Below are 14,791 nucleotides of genomic sequence, written 5' to 3'. Positions count from 1 at the left end.
CTTTGACACTACAGACTAGGGGTCAGCAAACTTTTTCAGCAAGGGGGCCGGTCCACTGTCCCTCAGACCTTGTGGGGGGCCAGACTATATTTTGAAGAAAAGAAATGAACAAATTCCTATGCCCCACAAATAACCCAGAGATGCATTTTAAATAAAAGCACACATTCTACTCATGTAAAAACACCAGGCAGACCCCAGATGCATTTTAAATAAAATGACACATTCTACTCATGTAAAAACACGCTGATTCCCAGACCATCCACGGGCCGGATTGAGAAGGCGATTGAGCTGAATCTGGCCCCCAGCCTTAGTTTGCCTACCCATGCTACAGACTGTCAGCTCTACTGTACCCTTAGAAGACCACTTCAGTTCATACGTTACTTGTATCTGTATTTATCAATGCAAGCGTGAAGTGTGAACATTTGCAAACACGTGAGAAATGTAGCTAGGGAATCGTGACCGGCTGTGCATCTTGGTTGAGGTTGTATTACACCACAAGCTGCTACACACAACACCCCGTCTTTCAGCATAGACCTATAAATGTAAAATATGACTGTGATGACACAAAACCAACAACCCTCACTCCACACCTGCTTACCTGTGTATCATATTGTTGACAGACTGCCATTTTTGCTCATTATGCAAACCTTGGTGGCAAACCTGGATTTTCTGCCCTGCAGTGTGCAGTGTGGCCTAGGACAAGACAGAGATGACTGTGGCTGCATGTGCCATGTCCATGACTGCTCTTGGGAAATGTTGCTGGTGGTTCATGTCAATTGGATCTCTAGTTGTAGCTTTCAGACACAGTAATGACCAGAGAACTAGATATTTGAAGAAGAGGTGTACAAATTCTCAGCCATCTGGTTATTATTGAGACGTTGAGTTAATGGCCACCTGGCAGTGGCTTTACGTCAGTCAAACAACCAACTGGTACCGTGTGTGTGTGTGTCCATGCATACTCCAATTTCTAGGGTACTTGGGCACCTCCCAGTTTGGCTCTCTATGTGACTTGCCTGATCTGGAGAAATAAATTAAATACAGGGAATGAAAATCAAGAGACCGCACTTAATGGTTGCTGTGGACATTTGAGAGTGCTCTTGGAACTGGGACAACTGTTTCCCTGTGTAAAGCTTTGTGCTATGTCTTGTGCAGGTGTCTGGCTGGCCGTGGGGAGATGAATATAAACAAAGCTTGAATGAGTCTGGATTCTCCCCCTACCCCCCCCACCCTACCCCCAAAAACTTAGACCAACACTTTCTCTGGTACAGAAATGGTCTTAAATCTAAATTAGGCCAGAGAGAGTCATGCCGAAAGAGGGCCAATGCCTGAAACACAGCTGACATAACGAGATTTAAATCTTAGCCTCGGGGCAAATGTGGGGGTGAGAGCAGGGGGGGGAGAGAGAAAGAGACACCAAGGGAACGAAATGAAGCCCAGTCTGCAGAATGAGCTGCAATGCAAACCTAGGTGAGCAAACCTGCTTGCTGAAAGCTCAGTAAATGCCACAAAAAGGAAAGCAGTTCTTTCCAATGTGCCAACCTAGAGGGAGAGGAATTTCCTGTGCCTATGGCTGCTATCTTAAAAAGCAGAGACATCACCTTGCCGACAAAGGTCCATATAGTTAAAGCCATGGTTTTCCCAGTCGTGATGTATGGAAGTGAGAGCTGGACCATCAAGAAGACCAGTGCCTGGCGTGCTCTGGTCCATGGGGTCACGAAGAGTCGGACACAACTTAAACGACTAAACGACTGAACAACAACAACAACAACAACATGGCTGCTATCAACTAAGAATTTCAGTAGAGCTCTTTTCATAAAAACATACACACACAAACACAATTTCTTTTTCCTCTGCCGCATCTGAACCATTCTTCCCTGCCTCTTCTGAAGGTGATACAAAGAGCTGTTAAGCAGGAACTCCTACTTCCCCATGGACTGAATCAAATCCCCACAGGGGACAAACCTTTCTTCTGACCCAGGAGTTACTGCTGCTTCCATACGCACCTGAGCTGGAGGTGTCGCTGATCTTTGGCTACTGGGAAGAAGTGAACCCTTGGTCCCATAACCAAAATCCAAGGGAAGCTGGCAGCCACTGAGAGAGTGGAAGGGGCATCGTGCTACTTCCACCTGCCTCGGGAGCAACACTCACATGCTGCCCAGCTAAAAAACAAAGAAAGGACAGCAGCTTTCAGTTGCGGTGGGCACAGACAGAATCAAACCTGGAGCCGGGCAGTCTTGCCAGGCAAATGGAAAGTGCTTTTCCATGCCAGAAGAAGCTTAAAACAATAAGCACCTTGACATAAAGGGGTGCAATATGGCAAAACCTTGCTCTGGAGTGACCTTTGCCAATACACCAAGCTGATGTTAGCAGCTTTGCACTTGGGCCCATGGGGCCAATTGCTAGGGTCTGCTTTGCTGGCTGCCCTCAAACATCTTGGCACAAACAGGTGCCTTGTTGCTAAGATATGGAGCTCAGATAACACCTGGGTTCAGTTCTCCATTCTGCTGCAGGTTTCCTGCATGATCTCCTCTGTCCAGCCATTTAGGGAACAACCATAGATAGACAGATAAATACATAGATGATAGATAGATAGATAGATAGATAGATAGATAGATAGATAGATAGATAGATAGATATAGATAGATATAGATAGATAGATGATAGATAGAATAGATAGATAGATAGATAGATAGATGATAGATAGATAGATAGATAGATAGATAGATAGATAGATAGATAGATGATAGATAGATAGATAGATAGAGAGATAGAGAGATAGAGAGATAGATAGAGAGATAGATGATAGATGATAGATGATAGATAGATAGATAGATGATAGATAGATAGATAGATAGATAGATAGATAGATAGATAGATAGATAGATAGATGATAGATAGATAATAGATAGATAGATAGATATAGATAGATAGATGATAGATAGATCAAGATCTCCATCCCACCCCCATCTTCTAGGACACAAAGGGCACTATTCAATGAATGAGTCATACTAGCAGAAGCCCATGCAAGGGGCTTCATTCAGTGTGGGATTTAGGGTAGTGCGGGTGGTTCCTCCGCACAGGGTGCCAAGCTGGGGGAGGAGGGGAGATGCAAAATTGAGAAAATCTATTTGGTGTTGCTCAGTTTTGGCCTTACACAGAGTGCCATATTATGAAAGTTTACCCAAGTCTGCCTCTGCTTCCTGGGCGGTAGCAGTAGGACAGCATGAAAACACAGTTACAGCAAGAATAAAGTCTATTTCACTCAGGGAATAGTGAATCTGTGGTTGGACTTCAGTTCCTATCATTCCTGACCATTGGCTGAAAATATCTGGAGGGGGCGCAGTCCCCCCACCCTTAAATAACTGGATGTTTATTTCAGCTGCCAAAACTGGGAGCCGGTTTCCCATCAGCTCCCCATCATTCTTCGAATTTGGTTATCTTAGCTGCAACCTGTGAACTGATGTTAACATGCTCGGTATTATTTTTAATGATATTTTGTTTCAAAAGACCATTAATTATCAAGATTTCCCAGAAGATGCATTAACAGAAACTCATTCTGCATCAAGAATTGACTTGGCCAGTGTGGAAAATGAAGTCTGATTGCTGAGACGATGATGCCTGGGTAAACATGGAAAGCACACTGCAGAGCTGGGAAAAGTAAAGAAGCACTTTTGTATGTGGTTCCCAATTGGTGGTTTGTGGACCTCAGGGGGTCTATGGCAGCATTCACATAACAAAAACTACCATAGACTTATCAAAAGTTTCAAAAGTAGTGGGTCCATGGTTTGACTTTTGGAATATAGGGGGTCCATAGTACTAGGCTAATTGGGAACCAGTATCCTAAAACACAAGGGACGCAGGTGGCGCTGTGGGTTAAAGCCTCAGCGCCTAGGACTTGCCGATCGAAAGGTCAGCGGTTCGAATCCCTGCGGCGGGGTGCGCTCCTGCTGCTCGGTCCCAGCGCCTGCCAACCTAGCAGTTCGAAAGCACCTCCAGGTGCAAGTAGATAAATAGGGACCGCTTACTGGCGGGAAGGTAAACGGCGTTTCCGTGTGCGGCTCTGGCTCGCCAGATGCAGCTTTGTCACGCTGGCCACATGACCCGGAAGTGTCTCCGGACAGCGCTGGCCCCTGGCCTCTTAAGTGAGATGGGTGCACAACCCCAGAGTCTGTCAAGACTGGCCCGCACGGGCAGGGGTACCTTTACCTTTTTTATCCTAAAACACAGGGTTGGGATTCGTTTTGTGGAAAGGTCCAAGTTCTGATTCAGCAAAGCTTTGACATTCAGAGCAGGGTTAGCAACATGTACATTAAAGGTATTGTTGTTGCTGTTAAAATGGCAGTAGTTAGTAGTAGCAGGGATAAGTTGTGACTCAGCTTCACAGCTGCAAATAAAACGTTCTAAATGTGTTGTAAGGTGTAATATACAAATGTGACACTAGATGGCGATGGCGAGCTATGCAAAATTCAATGTATTTTTCAAAACTTTTTTTTTAAAAAAAATCACAACGTTTTTAATACCTTGGTTGGCAGAGCATCTGCTATGCACACAAAAGGTCCCAGGTTTAGTCCCCAGCATCTCCAGATAGGGCTGTGGGAGAGCCCTTTCTGAACCCCTGGAGAGTTGCTGCCAGTCAGTGTCGACAATACTGAGCTAGATGGACACAATGGTTTGACTGGATGAGCATACGGGCATAGGAAGCTGTCTTATATTACTAATTAATAATAGCACAACCTCATTAAAACCCAACAATTAAAAACCTTACTTTTCAGAATTTCTCATGCATCTTAATCCACTTGACTGAACATTATGTTAACTCTGTAGAAGGTTTTCTCAAAGGGTGCGGGTGGCTGACTCCACCACCACTGCCGCCATGAGTGGACTCGCTATAATCTAGCAACATAGACATCCTGCAGCATAACAGGCTGGGGTAAAAATATAGGAATAGGTGGCTATTGGGGGTCTGAGTAGATTCCTGCCTACATAAGCAGAGCACTCAATAGGATGTGGTGGCGAGTACCAATTGGAAGCAGTCAAGACTCATGCAATAAATAAAGAAATAAATCATGAGCCCCAGGTTCTGTATAAAGAACACTCCTGCTTATCCAGGTGTGCTTTATACTCGTCCTCCTGCTGCTAATGCACATTAAAATTACAAAGGGAACTCTCTTGCATAGCAAACTGAAGTCTTCCATATACAGTGGTACCTCGGGTTACAAACACTTCAGGTTACAGACTCAGCTAACCCAGAAGTAGTACCTCGAGTTAAGAACTTTACCTCAGGATGAGAACAGAAATCATACGGTGGCAGCACGGCAGCAGCAGGAGGCCCCATTAGCTAAAGTGGTGCCTCAGGTTAAGAATATTTTCAGGTTAAGAACGGCCCTCCGGAACGAATAAAGTTCTTAACCAGAGGTACCACTGTACAAAATATACACTGCATACTTCAAATGGTTTAATGGTGTGTGTGTGTCCCGTCCCCCGGTCAATACAGGAAACTATAATTCTGTAAGGAGGCTAGTGATCCCTAATGGAGATTTCTCTTCAAACTCCAAATTCTCTCCTGGGATTCTTTTGGGGATAGAGAAATTGTGCCTCCCCACCCGCTAGGTGATGTTGAACTCCAGCTCTCATAATCCTTGATGTTTAGCCGCACTGGCTGGGGTCAATGACAACACCCAGCCTGTCACTATTTTGCAGGTGGGATTCTATTGCATAGTGGCACATTCAGGTTGTTCGTTTACAGTGGATCTGAGCTCTTGCGTAAAAAAACCCCAGAACAGAACTTCTCTTTAGGGATAGTTAATTCTGAAATTCCGAAGGACCTTAAAAAAAATTTTATGTACAGTATGCTACAACCGCAGCCAGAATGGTATTTGCCCAGAGGTGGAAAGAGGATGCTGTTCCAGCCAAGGAAGAATGGCTGATTAAAATTTATGGATTACGCCAAAATGGCAAAATTAACGGGTGTGGTAAGAAACCACAAAATTTATTAAAGAGCGGGGGACATTTGTAGAATATTTGAAAAATCATGGGAGGCAAGTAAGTGCATTAGTAGGGCTAACTTAAATCAAGCAGTTAAAAGTACTATTGAGATTAATTGTAGAATAATTAAAAAAATGGAGTAAAGTGGAAAATGCAGTGTTAAAAATTTAAATAAGATAAGAAACCACAAAAAAGAGGAGGGAAGTCTAATGTGCATTTGTGTTGGAAGTATGTGGTTGTAAGGTGTGTATCTGTAAATTTTTGAAAACTGAAAACCCAAAAAAGGAAGGCTTGTGATGGAAAAATGCACCGGGAACTGTAGAGTCACAGTTGCTTAGTGTGATGTTGTAACACCTCCCCAGAAACAAATTTGAATGAATGCTCAATGAGCATCTGATGTCATATAACCTCACAGTACAAACAAACCAGAATGAATGGCCACAAAACAGGTTGTCTGAAAGGAACCTATATCAATGGGAAAAGCTTAGCCTGGATTTGAGGGTGAGGGAAGATTAGTTTCCCCATTTGGTTGTGGGAGTTGGCTATGAATCAACAAGAAGGAGATGAAAATATTGAAAAGAGCTAAGTATAAGAGACTTGTGAGTTACTGCGGGCTTCTCTTTTGTTAACATCTGGATTAGGATATATCCCTGTGAAAATAAGTAAAAGGGTGTTGCTTCCATATTGGTCAAAAAGAATGCAAGGCCCTGGTCGCCGAATGCGAGTCTGCAAGATTTCAAAGCTTTGCAGAGTTATTTGCACACAATTTCTGACAGATGGTTCAAAGAAAGTTTTCCTCTTATGTACTCTGTGCCTTCAAATAAAAATATGGCACTTTCTAAACATATAGAAAACATTTCTCCTTGCAAAAATAATATATAAATCAAATGCTGTAGTGCCGTCTATTAAAATAAAGAGGTTAACAAAGTTCTATGATGTCGTCATATGGATTTGCAGCTTTTTTTATCTAATGGAAATGCGATGCTATTTTTTGTGAATTTAACAATAGATCCGCAAAAGGATACCTACAGAAGTGGTTTTTCCCTCTTAGCATTTCATTAAGGGAGTTTTGCACACCGATTTTTAAGTAGGTACTTGCTGTTCAGATCTTCATGCGGCAAGGCACTTATTGCAGCCCCTCTCAGCAAGATCTTAATCACGTAATTAGAAACATATGACTAGCCCCATTGAAATGTATGGGATTACTCCCTTGTCTGATGTTGAAGTGATGTTAAACATAAGTTGATGTGTTAAACATGGTAAAGTGCTTTATTGACTATGGCTAGACAGGCACATGGTTACAATTTAGCATATTATTTTAGCTACAGTATTCCCCTCCCCACTAGGATCTATACGTTTAAGAGTGAATTCCCCTTACCCAGCAATTTGGTTTGGGTGTATTGGTCCAATGTGCATATGAAGCAGTTCCCCTTTCAGTATTGAAAGAGGCCTCCTGCTCCATTTATTTTAAGACCTGGAGTGAGCAGGTCTTATTCAAATGACAGTATTCTGCACATAGCTTGGACACTCCACTGAATGTCCATTAGGGTTCTGGGTGGGTATTCTAAAGGCCTGGTTCAAACATGCATGTTTATTGCTCGACGATGGCAGTAGGAAGTGGCAACTTACAGGTGAGAATGAGTCATCACAGTTCAAACACAGCAGGCGGAGATTTTACATCACCATACAGAATTTCGAGCGCAATATTTCTCAGTGGATTTGGGGAGGAGAAGGGGAAGAACATTCCATTCCACAAGCAGAAATCCTCGCACTGATGGAATGCTCATGTAGTGCTGTGTTGGGTACCACCCATTATTTACAGCCCATTGTTATAGTACAGAGTCCTGCAGCCTCAGATCATTATCTCACTCCTGCCCCACGTGCTCCTTCCTAAGATTAGCATCTTCCTCCTAACCGCTATGGTTTCCTTCCAATCTGCGAGTCTTCTGCTAGGAGGGAACGCTGTCATTCACAGCAAGCTTGTCTAGCCTAGCAATGCATTTGCTAGGCCCTTTCCTTGCCAGTCAACCATCAGCCATGTATCCAAGGCCCTCAGGTCCTGTCCTTTTGCCTTCCTCTGGGCCACTCTCCCCCATCTTCCTCCTGATTTGAACGCCAGACATGCATATGATGTCTGATGCTAATTCCCCCCCAAAGAGTTAAATGATAACTCATCAGAGGCAGCTACAGTTGCAAATGGAAACAAAATATCTGTGAAAGGAAGAGGAGCAGGTTTGCTCAAGTGTGTTCCAGGTAGAAATACTGTTTGTAATGAAATGAGAGCAGTAGTTGCTCGAATTAACAAATAAGAAAGTTTTGAGAATTTACATGCTAGATTAAAATTGATTAATTCATTGAGAAGGGGATTGTAAGAAAAACACTGGGGCCTAATTTGAATAATAGAGTGCCTGGTATCTGGTGGGCAATCTTCTCCTTTATTTCCAGAGTGGCTGTAAACCAAATCACCTGTCAGGAGAGAGATTCAGGTGAGGGTCATATGCTTTGTCAATCCCAGCAGGTATATAACAGGAAGACCGGCCCACCCAGGCCTTATTTTAAGAATAACATTACAACTTCATTTTCCAAAAAATAATGCTCATTCCACAAAATGTTTACAAAGTTCAGCTGTTGTTGTTTAGTCGTTTAGTCATGTCCGACTCTTCGTGACCCCATGGACCAGAGCACGCCAGGCACTCCTAACTTCCACTGCCTCCACCAGTTTGGTCAAACTCATGTTTGTGGCTTCGAAGACACTACCCAACCATCTCGTCCTCTGTCGTCCCCTTCTCCTTGTGCCCTCCATCTTTCCCAACATCAGGGTCTTTTCCAGGGAGTCTTCTCTTCTCATGAGGTGGCCAAAGTATTGGCGCCTCAGCTTCAGGATCTATCCTTCCAGTGAGCACTGAGGGCTGATTTCCTTAAGAATGGAGGGGTTTGATCTTCTTGCAGTCCATGGGATTCTCAAGAGTCTCCTCCAGCACCATAATTCAAAAGCATCAATTCTTCGGCGAAAGTTCAGCTACTGCAAAAGTTTTATGCATTTTTTAAAATCACCATGGTATTTAACCATCTTATGTCCTTTAGAGGAGAAATTGTGAATTGCAGAATTTTAAATACCGGTACCCGTGATCATCCTTGGCTTCGCTCAGTTTTGTTTATAACACTCTTCCATTTTATTCTAGTCGTGAGGGTGGGGGGTGGGGAGGGGCCTCACAAGTGGAGTAGCCTGGGGCCTCTCTTCATCTAAATCCGACCCTGATCAGGGCAGGAGATCATATTCAAACTAAGCTCAGCAAAGTTCATGGTTGAAGGGAAGGAGTTTTCTGTGGCTCCGTTTTCTAGCAGGGCCATGAAATGCAGCAGATATCAGGGCTGGGGAAAAGCTCAGCCACCAACCGTTCCCCAGAGAGGATTCATTTTTAACTAAGCTGCTGTGTGTGCACCTGAACCAGTGTCTCATTTTTCTCTTGTCTTTTTCCTTTGTCAGGCAGGGCTTGAAGATTCAATTACGGAGGGAACTGGCCGGCCTGGCATAGATGGTGCTTTGCTTCCCCACAGACTTTACAGGCTTGCTGTAAGAATTTGTGTCGCATGCGAACCAGATTGCATTTTTAAACTAAGATGATAGGTGTATAGGGAAAGACCATGGGAATTAAAAACTACAGTGGCAAAGCAAAACACGAAAGTCAGGAAGCAAAAACAGCAGGTGATGTTGTCTTAAAAGGCATTAAGATGCAGAACCTGCAATTTGGAAAGAAAAATAGTGTGCAGTATTATAGCTGAATGCGCCTTTGGCCCCTTCTTTCCTGGGGACTCCGTTTCTGCCCCTGCACTGGTGTGGGATGAGTGAGCTGAGCTCTGAACCTTCATGTCTACTTAGAATATATACAAGACCAGCTCTGCCAAAGCTGCAAGATGCTGCTTATAATGAATGGCACTTAGAGATATTATGCCTTCCAGGTGAAGCACAAACAGATGCTTCCGAGCAGCCTTCACTACTTCTGGCCTACTGAGCCAAACACAGACTACCAGACTTCTCCAAATTTGCAGTGGCTGCACTCCAAGAAGCTGCTTCCAACAGCAGTGTTCTTCTGCTCAGTCCAGTCTTGCATTTGGAAGCATGCATCTCTCCCTTTCACAGATTCAAAAGATTTCTTGAGGTGTGGTGCCTTAGTTAAGTGTCAAATGCACTATAGGTTAATGACTTATTGTTTTGTCAGGAAGTACAGGGGGGAACCCGTAGTTTGCAGAACTGAAAGTAGAGCTGCAATTCTTGGCCGTCTGCAAAAAGAATCTCTCCTTTCAATGGCTTGTTTTAAATTTTGGTTTCCGGTAAATGCAACTTGACTTTTTTAGGCAGTGTAAAGGTAAAGGTAAAGGGACCCCTGACCATTAGGTCCAGTCGTGGCCGACTCTGGGTTGCGGCACTCATCTCGCTTTATTGGCCAAGGGAGCCGGCGTACAGCTTCCGGGTCATGTGGCCAGCATGACTAAGCCGCTTCTGGCGAACCAGAGCAGCGCACGGAAACACCGTTTACCTTCCTGCCGGAGCGGTACCTATTTATCTACTTGCACTTTGACGTGTTTTCGAACTGCTAGGTTGGCAGGAGCAGGGACCGAGCAATGGGAACTCACCCTGTCGCGGGGATTCGAACCCCCAACCTTCTGATCGGCAAGTCCTAGGCTCTGAGGTTTAACCCACAGTGCCACCCGCATCCCAAGTAGTTTTTAGGCAGTGAGTAGCACCCAAAGGCTTTACAGTGTCATATAGATATTGGCCGGAGTGAAAGATTTTTCTGTTGGAATAAATCTAATGATTCCAACTGGATCCACAGCCAGGGAGGGCGAGATATAAATGAAAGTTTGTTAGTTTATTATTATTAAGAGTACATACACATCACGTTTTCTGGCATTTTCCTCTCCCAAGAGACTAACTTGTTTTCCCTTCAAAGCCCAGAACTCATTTGACAGTGCAATCCTATACACAGAATTGTAGAGTTGGAAGGGACCACGAGGGTTGAACCCCAAGTGCTTGAGGGTCCCCCACTTCAACTTGTGTTGGCTCATAAGGATCCCACTTTTCCTCTGACAAGCCCCAGATTTCTCCATGGCACCCCATTTCAGCTCGGAATTCAATATTCCTGCACACCCCAATATAAAAGTTCTGGAACTTGTTGATTAGTTACCCAGATGGTGGCTTCACCTTTGTGTTTCATCACTACGTACACACTAGGAAGCTTTCCCCCCTCTGTATGGCCCTGGAACCAGGCATTTGGGAAACACTTCTGCACCAGTCGTCAAAGGCCTATATCCCTGATAACACCTCAGTACATGAGGGTGTTTATTGTTCAAACAGATGTGACAGAAGACAATTGTGTTTCCTGGTTCTTGGCTTGCCTAGGTTTATTGCCCCAAGCAATGAACGCATGTAGAACCATTGTACCAAGAACAGATTTCCATGTGGTAAAGTAAATGAATGTTCAGCAAAATTGTGCCGTTACAGAAGTTCGCTTTTAAATAAGCAAACATACAGCACAAATGCTCCGTTTCACGTTTCATGTGGGGAGGACTGTCCCATTCTAGTTTTAAATACAATGTGCCTCCTTCTTCCATTGATTTTCCAAGAGGGATAATTAGCATGCTGTTCTGGGAGAATGTGCTAATAAGTTATTAGTCATGTGCTGCTTAAATACTTGGCTTTGGCAAATGTAAATGCCCCGCAGCCCAATACTGCTAAGCTTCCATTGCGCCATCATATTTAATTGGATTTAATAGTGTAAAACTTCAGGACATTCTAGAACCCCTTTGTGTCAGAGTAATTGCATTCTGGAGAAGCCTGGGGTTCCTCTGAAGTGTATATCCTGGGTCCCTCCATGGGAAGATAGTTGGTGGCATACAAGCTTCTCTGAAATACATTTCGGCCGCCACAGCAGCCGCCGCCACCCGCTACAATGCCCCAGCCATCAAGGAGTGCTGGATGTGCTTCTACACTACATGCTGAGATCATGTGGACCAAAAGCAGGTCCCACCAGACTTTGCAGGTGCTCCTTGTGGGATGAATCTGTATCCCCTAGAATGCTTCCCAGAATCAGATGTCAGAGAAACGCACTGAAAACGGACTATCAAATGGATTTCCTCCCATCTGCCCATTCAATCCCCAACACAGCACAGCCTTGTGCTTTTTTGCTTTAGTTCTCCATAACAAAAGTTGTTATTTTAAAGATGCATTGCACACTTTATATCTAAATAGATATGTAAATTGCTTTGCATTTACATATCCATTGATGTCGAATTGCTGCTGTCCTCACAGATGCCTGAGGCAGCCTAAATGCACCAGGGCTGTCAATCCTAACCATGGTTACTCAGAAGTCAGCGGCACTGAATTCAATGGGACTTAATCTTGGGCAGTCCACTTTTTACTGTGAACTATAAAATCAAGTGGAATGCAGTGTTGATTGTTTTCCTTTTCCAAATGGCAGCCCATCCCTTCTCACCACCTGAAGTGAAACAGGAATTGCCACCTCCTGGTCCACCGTGCTGTGTCCCACTTGAACTGCCACTCCGGGTGCCCTGGCTCTTACCAAACTCAGTGGGAGCCAGAGCATTCCTCAAACTATTGCTGCTCTCTCTGCTTCTCTGCCCAGGGGTGGGGAAGACAAGTGGCAATGGGGTGAGCTACAACACCTTCCCTTGACAGGTGGCAAAATTGGTGGGATGGGTGGAGCATTGCCTCTTATACTTCTGCCGCCTGAGGTGGGTCCTTCACCCCACATCATGGATGGGCCGGCTCTGTCTTTTCCCATGGAAAGAAGTGATCTCTTTTGTTACCTGTGGACTTTAGCAGTCAAAGTGAAGAGGAACATATGGATTGGCACCCGTCCCCTAAATCTTCATTTTGAAGTATTGCCCTACTAGCCAAGTCCCAACATTTGAAACATATTACCTAGAGAGTTTTGGGACGTGGGTGGCGCTGTGGGTTAAACCTCAGAGCCCAGGACTTGCTGATCAGAAGGTCGGCAGTTCTAATCCCCGCAACGGGGTGAGCTCCCGTTGCTCGGTCCCAGCTCCTGCCAACCTAGCAGTTCGAAAGCATGTCAAAGTGCAAGTAGATAAATAGGTACCACTCCAGCAGGAAGGTAAACGACGTTTCCGTGCGCTGCTCTGGTTCGCCATAAGTGGCTTAGTCATACTGGCCACATGACCCAGAAGCTGTACGCTGGCTCCCTCGGCCAATAAAGCAAGATGAGCGCCGCAACCCCAGAGTCGGTTACGACTGGACCTAATGGTCAGGGGTCCCTTTACCTTACCTAGAGAGTTTATGTTTCAGCAGAAACACCCACACATCACCATTTTCTGAGTAACATTTGCATGCACAAAATAAAATGTTGCAATAAAGAAAGGACTTACATTATGGTTAAAGAGCGTTATTACTGACTGAAGGATTAATTCATACATAAAGAGCAAAATGTCAAGAGGGTGCTAAACCGTCCCTCCTGATGCCTGGGCGAGGGAAAGGAGACAAGATGACAGGTGATGGACTGTGAAATCAAGCTAACCAGTTAGGCTGCGATTCTGACTCCGCTCACCTCATTGAATTCCATGGGGCTTACTTCTGAGTAGACATGGCTAGAATTGCAAGCATGCGGAGCTTTGTAATGGACCGTTAAGGTGCTTCAAAGCTCTTTGTTGCTTTTGCTGCATGCAAGGAACACCAAGGGAAAGTAATTGATTTTTAAATATATGTTGATGATATTTTGTGCGCCACAAGATACATTTCCTTAAAACATGCATTTCCATACAAGTAGAGGATGAAAAAGGAAGACTTGTGCAAAAGAAACCAATTCCAGCAGAACAGAAAACATCAGATTAATGTGCAAATGGATGTTGGCATGATCTTTGAAATGTCCATACATTAAGGTTACCAGATTTTTTTCAATGAATCTGGGGACACTTTTCAACTTCAATGGATTTTGTGCGGGGATTGATTTGTAAATCTGGGGACTGTCCCCGGGAAAGTGGGACATCTGGTAACCACAGAAGCTCCATGACTGACACTTTGGGGGGTGGGAGGTTCTCAGCATGAGAATCAATGGGCAAACAGAGGGCTCCTAGAAGCAAGACCCATTGCCTTAGTGTCTTAGTGCTGCCACTCCACCGTGTAGTCCGCTACTGCTTCAGACCAAATCACCAACTTAGAATCATAGGTTTGCAGAGTTGAAAGGGACCCTAGGGGTCATCCAATCTAACCTCCTGCAATGCAGGAATATGCAGCTGTCCCATACGGGGATTGAACCTGCAACCCTGGCGTTATCAGCACCATGCTCTAACCAACAGAGCCATGCAGGCCTTCCTAAACAGCCATGTTTTCAACCAAAGCTAAACAACAGAGAAGCCATGTGGCAGGCTTTCTCAACCTCGGCCCTCCAGATGTCTTTGGCCTACAACTCCCATGATCCCTAGCTGGCAGGACCAGTGGTCAGGGGTGATGGGAATTGTAGTCTCAAAACATCTGGAGGGCCAAGGTTGAGGAAGCCTGCCATATGGGTTCCTAGTGATGGGAGGAGAAGGAGGATGAATGCTCACCCCGAATGGGAAATCTAATCAGAGGTAATATTATGGCAGTTTGTAAGAAAGACTGCTATAGGTTCGGGTGTTTTGGGGGTCCAAGCAACAAGGAGGCAGGAATGATAAATCCATCAGGCAATGTCATTTTAACTTGTCTTTAGCTGCCAAATTTCCAGCGAAGGGCTTCCTATTCTTTTCTTTTTTTAAAAGAAAAAAACCCTCTCTGCTTCTTATTTGGCAG

General features: G+C 44.5%; 1 protein-coding gene across 3 annotated transcripts in view; it reads left to right on the top strand.

The window, feature by feature from the left end:
* LOC309363550 (uncharacterized protein) overlaps positions 1 to 14,791 on the top strand; it is a 98,461-nt gene that overhangs the window by 73,400 nt on the left and 10,270 nt on the right. For all 3 annotated transcript variants that reach the window (XR_014165382.1, XR_014165383.1, XM_081899964.1), the window contains one exon: positions 9,473 to 9,559. Coding sequence is in view for 1 of the 3 variants with exons in the window: in XM_081899964.1 (XP_081756090.1) it covers positions 9,473 to 9,559 (87 nt within the window). In the remaining 2 variants the exon portion in view is untranslated. The remainder of the gene's footprint in view (positions 1 to 9,472; positions 9,560 to 14,791) is intronic.

The sequence above is a fragment of the Podarcis melisellensis genome (genome assembly GCF_964234715.1).
Source record: "Podarcis melisellensis genome assembly, chromosome: 2".
In the NCBI taxonomy this organism is placed as follows: Eukaryota; Metazoa; Chordata; class Lepidosauria; order Squamata; family Lacertidae; genus Podarcis; species Podarcis melisellensis.
The sequence above is the reverse complement of the archived record's forward strand: the minus strand, read 5'-3'. Positions and strand labels throughout refer to the sequence as shown.